The sequence below is a fragment of the Hydractinia symbiolongicarpus genome, chromosome 14, assembly GCF_029227915.1.
Source record: "Hydractinia symbiolongicarpus strain clone_291-10 chromosome 14, HSymV2.1, whole genome shotgun sequence".
In the NCBI taxonomy this organism is placed as follows: domain Eukaryota; kingdom Metazoa; phylum Cnidaria; class Hydrozoa; order Anthoathecata; family Hydractiniidae; genus Hydractinia; species Hydractinia symbiolongicarpus.
Genome location: NC_079888.1, coordinates 5,331,008 through 5,349,530, shown reverse-complemented (window position 1 = coordinate 5,349,530; position 18,523 = coordinate 5,331,008). Strand labels below are relative to the sequence as shown.

Below are 18,523 nucleotides of genomic sequence, written 5' to 3'. Positions count from 1 at the left end.
TAATAGCCGTATTTTGTCTGTGTGTCCGCAAAAGACGCGCCCCGTGGCGGAAACACAAAATTTTTATAATGCGCACCAATACTAAATGCGATATATTTTTGTCCACTTTGTTGCAACAGGTTAATTTAAAGGACGGGCGACCCCGTGGATTTTTCCACGGGGTAACGACTAGTTAGTGTTTAATACGATATTTTAAAACCATGATATTTTGGCTGACTCGCATTATGTGGTCAGCCCCTTAATAAACTTGTGTAATTTAACAAAATAAAAGGCATAGAAATTAATAAAGAACAAATTTTGAAAAGTAGAATGTTTGTTATTATTAGTAAAGCTAGAATTGTAACTTTAGCGATTTCGGAAAAATTAATTTATTTGTGCAAATAAAGTAAAAACGTTGTCAATTACATCGATTGAGAGCATAGCTTAATGAATCCATACCTCATCATTTTTCAAAACCATTTACTCCAGACGTTTATGAACAATATGACTTTATATTAAACTGTGCTAAGCTGTCAAACGTAAGATGTTAAATTTGCTTTGAATTTGCCTCGTATAAGTCTTCTTGCATATTTTAACCTTCCTCTAAAATTTTCGCATGTGATTTTATAAGTGCAAATGTTAGAGATATAATACGAATTACTTTCTTGCAAATCTTAAAAATTCACAGTAGAATAATATACAAAGGGTTGCGGAGCGGGGGCAGGGTCCCCTAGGTTCGCAAGCGAAAATTAGCCATGGCCATTAGACCAAAAGGGCATAAATATAATATGAAAAACTTCGTAGGTGCATATTATATATGCTTGTGGATTTACAGCACACATAACGTACTTAACTATTTCGTTCAAATAAACAGACCGTAAACAGCCTGTTATTACCCTATGCAGCTAAAACAATCATTTAGCAATTTTATTTTGTGGAAATGTTTAGGTAACATTTTACAGCAAAGAGCCCTGTAACATTGCTTTATTTTATGAGAAAAGTCTCGTGAAATATCAAAAATTAATCTTGACATCGGATAAGAGTAATACATTTTCCAAAAAAAACTTTATTGCAACTTCGGTTTAAATAATAACAGAGGAAACAGTTTGTTGTGTAAGGTTATCACCATAAAATAAACATTTATTTCTTTTAGAATGTTTCATCCCTCCACATTTAGTTCTTAGTCTTTTTTGTACTAGCTGCATTCTTTCCAATAAACCTTACTTACTTGACTTTCACTTGCCTTCTTTTTTGTAAAACAAAAATATCTTGGGTGTGATTTTTGTACCTTGCCCGCATAATTTCCTCTCGCACGATGCGCAATTTAGTTCTTAGTCTTTTTTATACCAGCTGCATTCTTTGCAATAACCTTATTCACTTGATTCTCTTTTGCCTGATGTGCACGGTGATAACCCTAACATGAAAATTGATTTCTTTTACATTGTTTTATCCCTCCAAGATGCGATTTTTGTACCAGCTAAACCTTCCTCCCCTGATGCGCAAGGTGATTACCCAAAAATGAAAATGTCATAGATATGTGCTTACTTTTGCAAGCCTTTCTTTTAAGGTATTCAACATAATCACATAAGATGTATTATACATATTTGAAATGTGTTGATATTATTGGTGTCATAATTGTCGGTGTTGTGACTGTCAATGTTTTAACTTTCATCCAACTTGATTTTACACCTTGCAAGCCGTTGTTGTTTATATTTTGTCTAGAACTTTTTTGCTAAATTGCGACTTACTCCAGAAAAAACACAAACAACATATTTTTCCATTACTCTTCTGCCCAAGCGGATTTTTCCACGGGCTTTAAAATGACACCATAGCAGGCATTATTCTCCTGTACTGACGGCTACCAAGTCTGAAAAATACCTGGAAAATCATCTCTGAAACCATGGACATAATAGCGACAGATGAAATGCCGTCAAAGAGAATCATCGATGTCGCAAACTTCAGATTAGCTGACGAATAAAATTTATCATATAACATAACATAAAAATGTAGTTGCCTTTTCACACAGAACATTTTTTCCTTCGAACTAAAATAATATATCGTTATAGTACCGAAAAGTTTGGTCAAAATATTTCCCAAAAATGACTTCGATGAATGATGAAGGAAACTTTCTCTCAATATCTTCTTCTTCTTCTTCCTTCACCTCCTCTCCTTCTTCTATAATGACGTAAAATATAACAGCAATGTGTTGGGCAAATTTAATAATTTTAGCATGCGGTGGGGGGGGGGGGGGAGGGCATAAATTGTCCTAGGGCTGTTTGACTGGGAATAACAACATGTAATTGAGTAATTAACGTTAGTAACTTTTCCTAACTGTTATTAGAACAACAACAACAAAAAATTCCAATACAATTATTAACCTTACTTACTTTAATTCCAACTCATCAAAAACGATACGTAAAGAAGATTAATAATCAAAAAAAAATTATACTCTTACCTCTTTGCGTATGTATGATGTCCACTTGGTGTAAAAGATAAAAATATTCTTATTGCTTTATTTGTAAGAGCAACATTGGCAATGTGTTCATATTGTTATGAGTACATAGCTACGAGCAATCTTAAAACGAAAATTGTAAATTTAAATAATGTCCACTTTGTGTAAGAGATTGATTTACAAAAAATGGTGTCTCAGTACGACGACACCCTATTCAGAAGACGTGATTCTTCTCCACATCTAAAAAAACGACGACAGGAGAAAAATTATTACTACCTTTCCTAATATGTGTGGAACAAATACTTGTTTTGTTTTAGTCTTCTTAAATCTCTTTAATGTCTTTATCATCTGATATTTTTAAGAAGTTGATATTAACATTTCCCAAAATCACTTCCTTAGATTCGGAAAAATTGAGTTTCAAAAAAGTGATTTTGAATTCCCTTGGCAAGTATTTAGAACCTACCGGAGGTCCATACATTGTCCCGACTTCTTTTTATGAAAGTTAAAACGTATGCGGTCTTCCCAATGGTTTACGTTTTCCATAGTTGCTTTGGATAATTCCCAACATTAAACAACATGGTTAATATATTATGAGACACCAAGGAAGTATACGTTCTTGAAGGTTTACGAAAGCAACCGGGATAGCTTATGCTGATTAAGATATCCAATGACATTTCTCTCGTGTCATGGAGTTACTTAATACTAGGTTTTAGACATATACGTTCCCGATATTGTGGACGGGAACATCGCTGTAAAATTCTTTTGATTTGAGTTTTTTATTCTTAAATTACAAAATGAGTATCTACTGATGTGTTTCTGGTAGCAGGACAGCAGAGTAATTTAGCCTGTATTATAAGCCTACGTCCCCACTTACTTCTGTCACACCCATCGAGTATACGGTTGCAACTACCCAATTGTTGTTTCATCTCTTTGTTTGATAGGCTAGTTAGGCTTTGCAATGATTATACCGAAGACATGTAGGTTTTTAAAGCTTTGTTGTATAGCTCTTGGCTTTTGAGTCGATCGGGAAAATTTTTGGCCATATTTTTGGCCATATATGAATATATACCTATGATCACCGGGCACCAAGGTATCGCCTTAACAACCTAATTGCAGAATTCGTGAGTCATTAATATATTTGAAGTATAACGGAGTGCCTACGAATCTGACGGACTGCCTTATGATACATTTTTCAGATCATGAATCTATTTGGAACAGCTTTATGGATGATTTCTTGCGTCATGAATATACTCTTCCCACGGATTGGTTTTGTATTGATCAGGAACGTCCTTGAGTACATACAGATTTCTCTCTACGGAGTTGTTGCATATCTCTTGGGTAATTTTTAAACTGCTTATTTATTATATATTTTGAAACTCTCAACTAGCGTCGCCTTTTTTAGTAGAGACTTCACGTAGCTCTACAATATTTCAAGGTCTTTCTTCTTATTCTCGGAAAAACACCAGTCCAAACCATCAACCAAACCATCAAACCGAAGTATCAAAGACGACTGGCAATGACCCATGGTGCAGGTTATAATATTGTTTGTTTTATGATTCCCTAAATCACATTACTCCGTCAGCTCCCTGCTTAGACTTTCATAAAATTCTCCTTATGCATCAATAGATTATAGCCAACTTTATACATACAGAATAATGCTTCTCATATAAATAGCCGAGCCTGCTGGAATTGAAATGAATCATTCTTATTAGGTTTTTTTTAAGTTAAAATAAATTTTTTTGTTTGCCATTTCTTTCTACGCTTTTAGCCTACGCCAGATTTTTCTTGGCGGAAAAAACTTTATGGGGTATTTCTAAGGTATTTCCTTACATTTAAAAAAAAACATTTGCCGATGTTCCTAAGTGTGTGCTAAAAGAAACAATCAGAGTCTCAAACTGCACTAGTTCCTAAACACGATGAGAAGTAGATTTGGGGCAGGGATTCATTGATTTTCATGAAACCACACCAAAAAGTGGGGTAGATTCTTTTTTGAACGGGGTATTCACGGACGTTTGTCAATGTGAACTAGGTTTAAGTGGTGCAGAAGCGCTTCCAACATCGATGTAAACGTCATGTTTGCAGGTGCTGAAGGAACTCCGGTAGTAGGGTAGTTGCCGGTTATCACAAGTGTGCACGAAGGTGCGCCGGAACAACAAACATGACTTATTCTTAGCTTAAGCACTAATATGAACTATTTGGCAATTTATGTCTACCTGAAAAAAATGCATTGGAACCACTAATTTATTGTTATAATGTTCGATTCTCGTGATCAGACATGAAAACGTCAAAGTTAGCTTCGTTAGTTCGTGATGTGACTTATGTCTGCTAAGTAAGTTTCAAAAATATAGAATTAGTTAAGAAGTTATAGGAATAGCGCTTGCCTCCCCCGACCTTTATCGAGTGACCTTGTTCCAACATAATGCTATGATGAGGCAACAACGGATTTTGAACTGTGTTAAAACGCATGTGATGTCATTAATTTCTTCTATTTTTGTTGAAGTTGTTGTGGAGAGTTTCATCCCGTATTTGCTCTGTATAACTAAATTTAAAAAAGGGCATGAAGACATCCTATGTTACAATATCAATTAGCTAAATTTGTAATTGCAATATGCAAACATTCGTCTGCCATAATACCGTCTCGAATAAACTTCTTTGTTTTCCCCTGTCCAACAAGGACCACTCGTTCTTCTTTTTATTTTTTTCGTGTGATGCCATATTCTAAAGCATGTTCCTTGTCAAATCACTCAAATGTAACCACCTTTTATGAGTTAATTTTTTTGTTGATTAATTTGTTTTGACTTCAAAATGAGCAAATTTAAAAATTAATGCATAGAGTATAGTGTTGACACACATAAAAGAAAAAGGAGGAAGAAAATCGTTATAAGTGATGAATGCTCATCCCCCACACACAAACAGGAAAAATGTTCAGAAGGAAGATAGAATGAGTAACGGGATGGTGTAAGAATACTATCGATAAACGGGGAAAAAGATTAAAATATATCTTGTTGTATTAGAAGAATTAATTAACTTGGTTTAATAAAGTTAAATGAAATTGTGGTTTTGATAAATAACTTCATTGCTACGGCAAGTTAACACTTTGATGAAACTTTTTCTTAAAGTCAAAATTTGAAATTCTTTAGGACAAAAAAACTCACACGTCTAAAGCTGTATTTACAAGGGAAGTGGTTTGGGCAGGGGTTATGTAGTATTGATTAAATCACACGTACGGAGTAGTGCGATATGTTGGTTTCCCCTTTCGTCGCGGCGGCAGCGGCGGTCTTCAGGAAAGTTTTATCACACTGGATTCGAATCATTGTTACTGCTCATTTCACTGGATGAAAAAATTCCTTACTATTTTCTTGCGTAAACGGAAAGCTAATGTTGTGCTTTCTTGATATAAAGTTAAAAAACCAGACCTTTATCTTTTCTACAGCTGTTTTTATTATTGAAGCATGGCTCTTAGTTAAGATGAAGAAAGAAGCTGTTGTTGCTGAAATTTTTTAAGCAAAAATGAAGTGAAGAAAAAATGATAATTTTGAAACCAACAATTTTTAGAATAATTTAAAATGACGCTTGGTGTTTTAAATCTATGTTTGTAGAGTTCTGTTTGTCGAGTTTCTTGTAGCTCGCCAGAATATTTGCAGGAAAATTTTTCTTTTTCCATTTCAGCGAAACAAACAAACAAACAAACAAATCAATTTCCATTATTATGTGTAATTCGTCATGTATTAAAGAGTTGTAGCTAAGAATTTGTGTGTCGTATAATCATAATTTGTGCTTTTTCTAGATGATGTTGCAATAACATATAAAGTTCAAACTTTATGCAAGAAAAGTACGAAAAATATAAAATTTATAGGGGAACTCCCACCTCAAAAAACCTTTTTCTCATATCGTCAATAATGCTGCCTTAAGCTGAATTCAATAATTATTTTGCACAATTCATTAGTGTAACTTAGAAATATTGTATTCTTTCTTACCATTTTTACCAAACGTTCTGCCTTCGACAGTATGGCGGGCTTCCTCTCCAAAACGGTCTAGTTCAGCGGATGCGAGAAAAATGTAAACAAATGACGTAGAGCCGGCTATGAAGTAAATTGCTTAAGCGGAATTAAACAACCCCCTGTTTTTATAAAGGAAATCTGTTTATGGCGCGCCGCAGGTTCCTATTTTTTTTTTTATTTTATTTTTTTTTTTCGAATAAAAAATTAATTCAGAAGTAAAACATTTACAAAATTTTCTTGCAATATAACGAAAGACTTGGCAAAGTTTTGTAGAAAAAAGAAATTTTGAGAATGGATGCGTCTTGTGCTGCCGCAGGCTGTCAAAACCACATAAAAGGGAATCTGGAGTTATCATTTTTCCAAATCCTGCGTGATAAATCTGCAGCAAGCATGAAAAGAACTGATCTTCCAAAAACTATTTATTTATGCGAGGAGCACTTCCAAAACAACTGCTTTGATAAGTCCATCGATTTAAGAAATCAACTAATGAAGATACGCATAGTAAACAACGTTTTTTCTTTGTGTTAGTCCAGTTATTATCGGAGGGACTGGTAAGAAGGTTGTGATACTGAACACAGTGTATATTGCGAATGTGTGAATTAGTGGTTCGTATTACACGATTTAAAAAAGCACCTCGTAAACTGGTTTAAGGGGCTGTTCTAACGATCTTTGCACGCAAGCCTGAACATAGCAAAAGAGTTAGTGTCGTTGAGAAGTTACAAAAAAGGAAGGTGAAAGCATGGGGAATTTCTGTACATATATATTTTTGGCTGCTTCTTCTTCGCTTTTTTTGTTTTCTTTTTCATGAAAAGTACATTCTAGGTTATTATAGCTGCGATGGCGACAGCAGAAGCCGAGGATTTAAATTCTGAACATGAAGAACAGAATTTACTCCTGGATGCCGACAATGACGACATCTTTTTGCGGAACTGCGTCCCTACGCAGCCAAAAGTTGCTACCACTGAATGCAAAGGTTCACAAGTGAATGTCAAGGCAAATCGAGCAAAACAAAATTTACGTTGATTATTTTGTTCAAAATTGCAAACATTCTTATAGTTTATTTCGCCCAATGTAGCCAAACATCAGGCGCAAAAAAGTTCATGTCACTAAAGAAAACTTCGCAAAATCATTCTCCGTGGCAATACAAACAGATTTACTCGAAGATGGTATGACATTATCTTCTATAAATGTAATTTTGTAAATCGTTGTGTCTTTTTTTAAACGAACTTTACCTTATTTTCACTAGATTTACCGACAGATTAGATTGCGATCATTGATCATTTATGCACCATACTTGATATGCCTCTGTTGAAACCAGTTATCTTGTAAGTGTTTGTAATTATTGCCTAAAACTCTTATAAATTCTGTATATTTATTTCAATAACATTTAACTTCAGGGATTTTATTCACAGTACCGAGAAACAAAAGGCCATCACCTATGAAAATGCACGACGTAAATACATCGACAACTAACCTCGACGTTTATTTGTAAGTTAAAATATTTAGACATTATTCAAAAAAGGGTATGTCTTATTTCACTATTTTCTATCGTTTTCTTATAGATAATCAACACCAACAAAACAACGATTTAATAAAGAAGCAGCTTCAACTACTATGACAAATAGGTATACTGAAACTAGAGTCCACTACTAAAGCTCCTTGAGCAAAATATATTGTTTTATGTTACTTTCTTTATAAACATACCTGTACCTTTTTGTTCCTGATCAGCATGAGGCACGACGATGAAGTCTTGAATGATAGTTGGTTACTCACATCCATGAAGAGATCGGAACGCTCAGATCCGGACTTCAAACCTGCAATGAAAGTCACTGTACACACGTCTGCTGACCAATCAAAGGGTGTACGAAATACGAAAGGGTGTTTTGGTGTACGAATCAAAGTTAAAACAACTGCTTTCGAAGTGCTTAAAATGTGGAAGTTTCGTTTATGACATAAAAGAACTAAAGAGTTTGGACAGTCAATACAAAGTCACCGTGGAAGGTTTAAATGGTTGTTCAACATCCTGGTCTTCGCAGCCGGAAGTTGATTCAATTGTATGTTTTCTCAATAATGTTTTACAATTTCTGAAATTATATATACAAAGTGTACGGGGCTGTCTTTTAGGTTCAGAGAATTTAATGGTAACTGCAGCAGCTGAGCATGTTGGTGTACCATTTTCAAAATTGAGAAGATTTGCCTACGTGTTGAACTTAATTTTTATTGAGAAGGCGACATTTTACAGGCTCCGTGGTACGCTTTTTGTAATTTTTTGGTCTTACATCTCGAGAAATTGATAATAATGTGTGATAAAACTATGTTCAGGTGATTATGTGTTTCCTGCCATCGATCACGCTTGGAAAGTTCATCAACAAAATTTGGTTGTAGAGCTTCGAGCAGTTAAATTAAATATAGGTATTGATGGTCAGTGTCACACGCTAGGACACAATGCGACTTACTGCACTGTCACCGCCATGGATTTTACCAGCAGTGAAGTGCTCGAAGTACAAGTTGTCAATGTAAAGGATGACAAAATCTCACATTTGTTTCTTCAATTGTAATCAAATATTTTATTCTCTCAAAGAAAAGCGAATGATAATAAATAAAAATACTTCTTTTTTAGGAAATCGTTCATATCAAAACTTAATCTTTGATGTAACATATACATTTATCTATATTACAATTTCCAACGTCTGTCTGTCTACCTTCCTGCTTGTTCGCCTAACATAGTCATAGGTAATCCACACCATACCAGACGCATTTACTTCTTTCAAGTTTAGTGAATCACTTTGCAAATGATAACACTTTATATGCTTAGACGAAGTTAAAATATAATAACTCATAGTGTATTGCATAGTTAGTTTAACTAGTCGTTAGCCCGTGGAAAATCCACGGGTTCGCCTGTTTTTTTTATACCACATTGCGCGATTCTCGCTACTTGCGCAGCTAGGCTACCATTTTGCGTAACAGAAAGACAGACAGACGTATACGGGTATTATAATATAGATGAAAACTTTCTCTTCGTAAATTTAAATAAATATCAATACATTACGATGGGAAGTATCGACAATTTTATTTCTTTTGAGGGTCACACTACTATGTGGAGTCCAACAGTTGAATTGCTCGGTTATACGATTTATACAAAACTAAAATTTGCCGCACACATTGAAACATTTGTTCTAAAGCCAGCAGGAAGCTAAATGTTCTTCAGAAAATGTCTTCGTGTATCTCTCCAAGAAAGAAGAGGCTTTTTTTAATATTAAAAACAAATAAACCACAGGAGTTAATGGAAGCAGACTTTCGAATACTAATAATAAGAGACGAAAGAAAAACCTCTTGTTTTTCTTTTTTTTTCTTATTATCTAATTGTTTCTATTCGCAAAAGATTTGAAGTGATTTTTGATTTTTGCGAAAGCTTTTTACGCGAAATTCGTCCCAAACGTACAATTAGCAACATTGTTGACTCAATATTTCTTTGAGTGCGTATATATCTGACAACGCATGTAAGTCCTAAAAGCAACATCCAGTTAACACCACACAAAAACATTTTTTGCTCCTAAGAAAGTGGACAACAATAAAAGTTGCAGAAATAGCAGATGTCTGTGTTGTTTTGATTGAGAAACTGGCGACGTTTTTGTCATGCTATACGGAAAATTTTTGTATTGTTGATTACTCGAGTTGCCATCGTGTATAAAGATACAGCAATGATGGCGCAATGTACTATGATAGATATCACTCTAATAAACAAAAAAACAAAAACAATTGAAAGAATAATAATAGCGCCCTTTTTTGTTCTTAAAGTTCCGATAGCCAAATAAGAGTTATTAAAGATACTGTCTAGGTATAATACGAAGAAGAAATCGGGAAATCGGTTTTTTCACGTGTCTAAACTTTGCGCAATAGTAGAAGGAAGTTATCATGCATGTTTGAAGTTCCAATTTTTATTATGCTGAAGGTTATTAAATTTTAGCGAATATAAATATTTCATAATGTTTATGTAGTTTTAAGCGAGTATGGAAAAACACAAAGCAATCATGTAACCACTATTTCTTTTCTTCTATTTATTTAAAAAGCGCACGAAGTACTAGAGAGAAGCTTGTAAAACATTTTTTAAGAAAAATCACCTATTAAATAGGACGTCACCCTTCTATAGGTAACGAAAAGCTTTATTAAATAAAACTTTTTATAAATGGTGTTAAAAAGAAAGTATTAAATTTAACAGAACATGATAACAAATATTCACCTTTCCTCAAAGTATTCACGAATTCGTTACGAGGAAGCCATTAGCTTCTAAGCTTTGTTATGAAGAATGATTCAAATTCTTTCTTTCTTACTTTTTCATTTATGTTTTCCTTTATCAACGGGGATTTTACTTAAGATGGGAACTATCAACGAAGTAAAAGGAACAGTAGTAAAAACAATTACAGTTACGGTTACAAAATGCGCGCTTGCTTGTGAACTAAACTCTCTGTGTTCAGTGAGTGGGCTCCCTATTATAAATGGAGTGCAAACAAGTGATTGTATATTATATCAACACGACGAAGCCACTATTAATTTTCACAATGTCCTCCTGATTGCACCAATACGGAAACCAATGGTTGGACAGCTATTATATTTTCTGTTATTTTTTGATGTCAGCAACCATGTCGAGAGAAAAGTCGTGCATTAGAGCTCCCAGAAGACAAGTGTTAGATAAACCTCGTCTGATAATTAAAAATTTTTGTTCTTGTTAACATCAAATTCAGAAATCTTCCTAAACCTTTGTAATGATATAGTGGAAGTGATTCACTTCATGCTCTTGTTGATTGGGACCAAGACTTCATTAGGAAACTCCATTTTGTCAAAAGTATTAACCGAGTGTGCGCATAGATTACTTTTTAAATGTGGTTTTAGGGCCAGATAGGCGAAACAATTTTGCAGAACAATTTTGAAAATATAATATTGAACTATAATTAATCCAAAATTGTTGTGTGTACATCGTTAAAAAATAATAGAACGATAATACTAAAATGACGTAAAGACACAAATCAATATTAAAAAATCGATTTAATTAAATCGAACTGGTTTGATTTTTTAAGATCAATTTTTTTTTGTTAGAGCAATATTATTTCAAAGGAAATCGCCACCAGTGTACTCACACTCGAATTTTCCTTCATTTTAAATGTTTTTATGCACAGAATAGAGTGTTAATAGTAGTGCAGAGAAGCGCAACTGAAGAATAGTTCAGATAATTTGGTATTACCAAGTACGTTTAGATCGTATCAAAATCCACGAATGTATTACATGCTCGCTTATCATTTCTGTGATGGAGTCAATCTTTCATCCATTTTTATTATTCTTTTTTATGTGAAAGAATAAAACTGATTGCAGAGATTAAGGAGCACAAAAATGTTTTTTCTTCGTTGTCGCTTTCTTCTCCGAGGTCATTAAAATGAGTTTCTCTGAAACAAAAGCTTAGACGCAAACGACTCAGCGAAAACCCTGACTTAAATTGACTAATGCGACTAATCGCTACGGAGGCCATTCTAATTTATCTGCAAGTTGTTTACCAAGCTTGGCCACATCTTACTCTGGTATAAACTTCATGGTTTAGTAATGACTGTTAGGGTGAATGAAACCACTCGCTCGGAATAATCGGGATGAAAATGGCTTTCCCCGATAATGCTCACGTAAGCAAAGAACAATAGAATGAGCCAATCAAAACGCGCGGCCAGTTTCTGACCGCACAAGATACAGTTGAGACCAACCGTAAATTTTCCCACCTTAGCTACTCCGATTTCCCGTTGTTAAGAAAAATTATGCTAGGTCTCCTGGCTACTTACATGCCTGATGTTATAAATTAAATTAAATTCAGCTTGTTCTTTCTATTGTATCGTGTATTTTTATCACATAATAACAGAATATTACAGATATTTTTGCATATAAAATAAGTGATATTTTCGGCAAGAAGTTTATATAGTTGAATGAATTCTAAAACAAAACATTAGAAAAAATAATAACAAAGTGGTTTGGTGTGGGTGTTAGGTCGCCGCATTGGAGACAAACATTGAATATTGATTCTGGTTGTTAGATTTCAACTATACAACTCTGCACCGATTCATCGAATTGTGCTGAATTTAGCACTATTACTTTTTCATGTATGATTTTTATAAAAAGAACTGTTTCATTGAAGGCGTGCTCTCTTTTAAGATGCTAACAATGCAAACTTAAAAAAAAAACTACAATAGACACGAATGTTTGCTTAATTTGCGTTAAATAGTTATATTGGAATTTATTTGTATCTGATACCTTCGTGTACCTGTTTTTGTCATAAACCAGTGGTGTATACCTCATACAGATTACATGTGTTTTAGGTTCCAGTCAGTGATTTAGTGCTTACTAGTGATACTGCAGTGACTTAAAATGTTCTTAATGATACAAAACTGCTTAGAAAATTATTTCTTATTAACATACGTATTATTTAAAAAAGTCGATCAAACACGAAAGTTTTTTGCTGACCCTGGATTTTGTGCCAAATTTTAGTGGAAAGGCATACCAGTTCATAAATTGTTTTTCTTTTCTATACATTTAAAAAAAGTATGCGAAAGATATATACACACAAAAAAAGATGCTTAAACTACATGTTGAATCAGAGTTTTTCTTGCAGTGGCTTGTTTTTGCAGATTGTTATGAAAGAAAAAACATGTAGTTACAAAATAATTAAATCCAGCAGGCCATATAAGCAGAAGGATGACTGCAAAATATGTTTGATATAAATTTCTACAGTACCCAAGTTAAGTTTTTACAAATTTTCATAAAGTACAAGAAAGGTGGACGCTCACAGCTTAAATTACTTAAGTCGTTTAGGAGAGAAAGGATTACTTTACTTCTAGATCAAAAACAGGTCAAAACTTGCTGAGTATTATAGTATAATAAAAAAACTCGGAGATATTTGTTCTAATAATCATAATCTTGATTCAATTGTATCGTCACAACTTTTTGTAAGAAAGCAATTACTTCTGGCAGCTGGTTTCATGATTTTGCAATTATTTAGTTGAATTTCGCACGTTAAGTCTTATTTCTATTATAGGTATAAGTAGCAACAACATTGGAAAAAACAACACCGCAAACAACAACACTGGAAACAAAAGCACCGGAAACAAAAACACCAGAAGCAACAACACTGAAAACAAAAACACTGGAAACAACGACACCAGAAACAGCAGCATTGAAAACAACAACACAAAAAATAACAAAACTGGAAACAAAAATACCGGAAAAAACAACACCGGAAACAACAACCTTCGAAACAAAAACAGCGGAAAAAACAACACTGGAAACAACAGCAGTGAAAACTACAACACAAAAAATAACAACACTAGAAACAAAAACACTGGAAACAACAACACCGGAAACAGCAACGCTGAAAACAAAAACAATGAAAATAACAACACCAAAAATAGCAACACTGGAAACAACAACACTGGAAACAAAAGCACAGGAAACAAAAACATCGGAAAAACAACACGGGCGACAACAGCACTGGAAACAACAACAACAAAAATAACCACACTTGAAAAAAAACCACCGGAAACAACAACCCTGGAAACAAAAACACCGGAAAAAACAACACTGGAAACAACAGCAGTGAAAACAAAAACACAGAAAATAACAACACTAGAAACAAAAACATTGGAAACAACAACACCGGAAACAGCAACACTGAAAACAAAAACAATGAAAATAACAACAACAAAAATAACAACACTAGAAAAAACAACACCATAAACAACAACACCGGAAAGAAAAACATCGAAAATAATAACACCAGAAACAACAACACCAAAAAAACAACACCGGAAAGAACAACCCTCAAAACAAAAACACCGGAAAAAACAACACCAGAAACAACTGCAGTGAAAACAACAACACCAAAAATAATCATACTTGAAAAAGCAACACCAGAAACAGCAACATTGAAAACAACAATACAAATAATAACAACACTGAAAACAAAAACAACAATACAACAACAGAAACAACGACACTAGAAACAAAAACGTCGGAAAAAATAACACCAGAAACAACAGCACCAGAAACAAAAACACTGAAAAAAGAAACAGCTGAAACAACAACCCCCAAAAAAACAACACTGGAAACAAAGATACGGGAAACAACAGCACTGAAAACGACAGCATCAAAAACAAAAACACTGGAAACAAAAACATCGGAAATAACATTTGAAAAAACAACACCGGAAACAACAACATTGGAAACAAAAGCACTGAAAACAAAAACACTGGAAACAACAACACTGAAAACAACAACACTGGAAACAACAGCCTTGGAAACAAAAACAGTTGAAACAACAACACTTGAAACAAGAACAGTGGAAACAAGAACAGTGGAAACAACAACACTTGAAACAAGAACAGTGGAAACAAGAACAGTGGAAACAAGAACAGTGGAAACAACAACACCGGAAACAAGAACACCGGAAAAATTAGCAACGAAAACAAAAAGAAGCGGTGGAGGTGGATTTAGTGTAGGTAAAAAGAATACACTGCAGGAACGTTTTAAAGCATGCTCTAAATTGGATACCTTTGGGCAGTTTTGGACAATTTTATTTATTCTGGGCAAGTTTTGTAAGGAATACTCACAGAGTAAAATGGACTTTTTTATGATGCGTATCTTTTTAATAAAGCTTGTCCTGTTAAGCAATATTTCTGCTGTTGCATAAAAGCACACAAAAAGTCCATATTACTATCAGGAAAATTTTGAATTAAATTACTTAACAGTCAACACGCAGACATGTCCACTTTAAGTGGGTATTGCATCTTGTGCAAGTGTCCACCTTAGGTAGGTTTCTTATTTCGTGCAAGTGTGTACTTTAAGTGAGTAAGGCATCTCTTGCAAGTGTCAACTTTAGGTAGGTTTGGCATTTCGTGCGAGTGAGCACTTTAGATAGGTTTTGAATTTCATGCAAGTGCTCACTTAAGGTAGATTTTGCGTCTCGTACAAGTGTCCACTTTAAGCTGGTATTGCACCTCGAACAAGTGTCCACTTTAAGTAGGTTTCGCATCTCGCGCAAGTGTCCACTTTAGGTTGATTACGCATCTCGTACAAGTATTTACTTTGGGTAGGTTTCGTATCTCGGCAAGCGTTGGCTTTAGGTAGAATTTGCATCTCTTGCAAGTGTCCACTTTAGGTAGGTTTCACTGTAATTCTCTAAGCGTGTTCATTTTCAAGCTTTAAAGAGAACCTAAGAAAGGAGATCTCAACAGTTGATTCCAGGTTTGCGTTCTTATTAAATCTTTTTATTTTTAATAACACAGTTGTTCAGATAATTAAAAATCGTATCGGCTGAATCAATTTCTTCGTCATAACGAACAAACAAACAAAGTCAATGGACAAGGTTTTTCACACTTTTTGCGTCTAATTTTATAAGGCAATGCTTAGCTTGTCGAAAGTAAAATCATATTTTTCACAATCCTGCAACGTAAAGACATGGATAAAGCAGTCAACACAAAAAGTGATAAGGAAATAATAAGATAATCTTTGTTATTTGAAAAACAGACCTTTCCTAAACGCACATATTAGATTGATTTCTTGTTTTCTTTAAGGATGACACTTCCGTACTCAGTTACGTTTAAAATTTGTTCCAGGCTCTTTAATATCACATGGCACACTAATAACAAGAGCGCCGTTACAGATTACACGATTCTCATATATTTACAATGCACTTTTTTTTGAGGTTTCAATTTTAAAATTGTATTTTCTTTTACAAAGTATCCATCCTCTTCATACAAGGTCAAAGGACATTAGCAGTAACATCGTTTGGTATCAATGATGGATCAGCCTCTCTTAAATCTTCCGAAATTTCTTGAAGATCTTTAAATGGGTCATCCAAATCAGCAGTAGCAGCCTGTTGCACGGTAGAAGAGATTCAAAATTTTCTAAAGCAATTGACTATGGGTTCTTCAGTTAAAACCTCCCATAAAATCGCCCAGTATCTTCACTCCTTTTAAAATAGAAATCTTTGGCAAAGGCTTGTTGTTCTCCAAAGCACTACTTAGCCACTTCCTCTGTAACGCGCTTTGAAACTCCGTATGACAACTTCGACCATCGATTGCAATACTAACATAGCGTTAGGGAGCAAAAAAAAGCGAGCTGGATGTTTGTTAACTTCAGAATTGATGGCTTGAGATCTTATGTTTTTTCAGGAAGACAATAGTAAAACAATTCAAAGTCATCTGCGTTGAAAGTGTCCTCCAATTTGTAATTCAACAGAATGGTTTGGAGTGCGGTTTCATTCCAGGAGCTTTTCATTTGATTTGTAACTGACTTACATTCACCACCAATAACTTTCAACGAAATGCTGTCCCCGAAAAGAAATGTTTCATGTAAGGCAGCTCCTTTATATTAATAGAACGTTGTACATTTTCAGATTGGTTTTTTCGATTCTTACGTTTTTACAAACTCATGTTGAACACGTGTATGGTGTGTAGTAGAATCTTATGAACAACATGGCTCTAATTTCACTGGAACAAGTAATTAAGTTATAGCGATATAGGTGATCTTTTATCATGGCAAATCCGTTTGTTTATTCTTAACAGAGAATTTTTTACACGGATCGGACCCCCGATTATGACAGGCGAATATAATTAGTGTAAATGACATTGAAGAACTATCCAAGATGGAAGGGCAAGAAATTTAAACTCACAGAAAATATGCTACTCGTCGTTTTGTCTTTTATTGACATTACTTCTTACATCAGAGGGTACCATGTTTATAAAAGTTTATGGCCATCAATTCAACAAAAAAAATTACACAGAGAAATGGAACCTTAAAACCCTGTTGATAAATACGATGTAGCCGTCAAAAATGATGGGAAACTAGTCGGACATTCGCCGTTAGGAAAAAATGGAAAGTTTGTCAAAATCAAATTTTATTTTCTCCTTCCCGATCAGTTTGGGAGATCCATCACCATCTTAGAGATAGTGATGAGATACAGGTCCCCTGTGTTCTCAGCTTATCAAAGTCGATGGTGGAGATTTTAAAAAAACAGAAATGTAATTCCAGTGTTTTATATAGAAAATACATTGTATGTTTTTATCATGCAGCAAATAAAAACTATAACCATGTTTTTTCATTTGTCTAGCCAACAATCGGAAGCCTAAAAACGTAAATAATCAAAGTTTGCAGTCAAACTCAGCGCTTTTTTATCAAAGTAGCATCGATCTGGATGTGTTTGCTTTTTTGAACAGTAAACCATTTAAAAACAGCCTTTTCTATCTGCTCATAATTATATAGTTTCAAAAAAATTTTAATTAAGTTATAAAAGTACTATCGATCCGGATGTGTTTGCTTTTTTGAACAGTAAACCATTTCAAAACAGCCTTGTCTGTTTAATTATAATTACATAGTTTTGGAAAACTTTTAATTAAGTTATTGAAGTACCATTGATCCGGATGTGTTTGTTTCTTTGAACAGTAAACCATTTAAAAACTGCTCACAATTATATGGTTTTGGAAAACTTAGGAAGATATGGCTATTCCAACAAATTGAAAAAAATGACAAGGAGTTACAAGCTAGGCTAACAAATATCCACATAGTTATGTCGAATATTGGTGCTGCGATGCAACAAAGCGTTCATTCGCTTAGACAAATGTTAGCACTTCAATCGCAGCAAGCATTTGGTAAAACGATGTACTCACCACCCATAGCCTCGCCCTCTCAATTTTTAAATAACCAGAGTTTGACCTATCATTCTAGTCATTTTCCACAACCCAATTTCCAAGTATCGAGTCAAACACTTGGTAAGAGATCAGGATTGCAACATATAACCAAAGGGAAGAATGTGATGGAGAGAGCAAAAATAGGCAAAAACAAAAGCACTATGACTTAAATCAACTACAGTATAGAACACTGTGACTATGATATATTGAACCAAAATTGAAAACAAAAGGACTTAAAAATGAGCCTCAGAATTATTTTCAGAATCGTGTGTACCTCTTTTAAACTTTTTCCCGCTCTTTTCTTGGAAGATTGCCTCTCCTTAGGTCGCGGTTTTTGTGGGAAAATTGTTGGCAAAGATCCAGGTACCAATTTCCTT

The 18,523-nt window shown here is 34.2% G+C and overlaps 2 protein-coding genes and 1 long non-coding RNA gene across 4 annotated transcripts; all 3 read left to right on the top strand.

The window, feature by feature from the left end:
• Nucleotides 1–5,630: 5,630 nt before the first annotated feature.
• On the top strand, nucleotides 5,631–9,164 carry LOC130626094 (uncharacterized). 2 transcript variants are annotated; one of them, XR_008981806.1, is made up of 7 exons: nucleotides 5,631–7,598; nucleotides 7,679–7,757; nucleotides 7,830–7,920; nucleotides 7,995–8,057; nucleotides 8,161–8,486; nucleotides 8,557–8,682; nucleotides 8,755–9,164. It is a non-coding gene; the product is annotated as an uncharacterized LOC130626094 (long non-coding RNA). The 2 variants fall into 2 exon arrangements; XR_008981805.1 differs by having other exon boundaries at nucleotides 5,632–7,598; nucleotides 8,557–9,164.
• A 2,910-nt stretch (nucleotides 9,165–12,074) lies between these two features.
• Nucleotides 12,075–13,975, top strand: LOC130625096 (uncharacterized). Its single transcript, XM_057440172.1, has 4 exons — nucleotides 12,075–12,098; nucleotides 12,783–12,821; nucleotides 13,302–13,461; nucleotides 13,509–13,975. Exons 1-4 carry the CDS (start codon nucleotides 12,075–12,077, stop codon nucleotides 13,973–13,975), a joined length of 690 nt encoding a protein of 229 aa, XP_057296155.1.
• Nucleotides 13,976–13,988: 13 nt separating this feature from the next.
• On the top strand, nucleotides 13,989–14,832 carry LOC130625095 (serum response factor homolog B-like; the record flags this gene model as incomplete). Its single annotated transcript, XM_057440171.1, has 1 exon — nucleotides 13,989–14,832. A coding segment is annotated over one exon (471 nt), but the record flags the coding sequence as incomplete, so codon positions are not given.
• Between the last annotated feature and the right edge of the window lie 3,691 nt (nucleotides 14,833–18,523).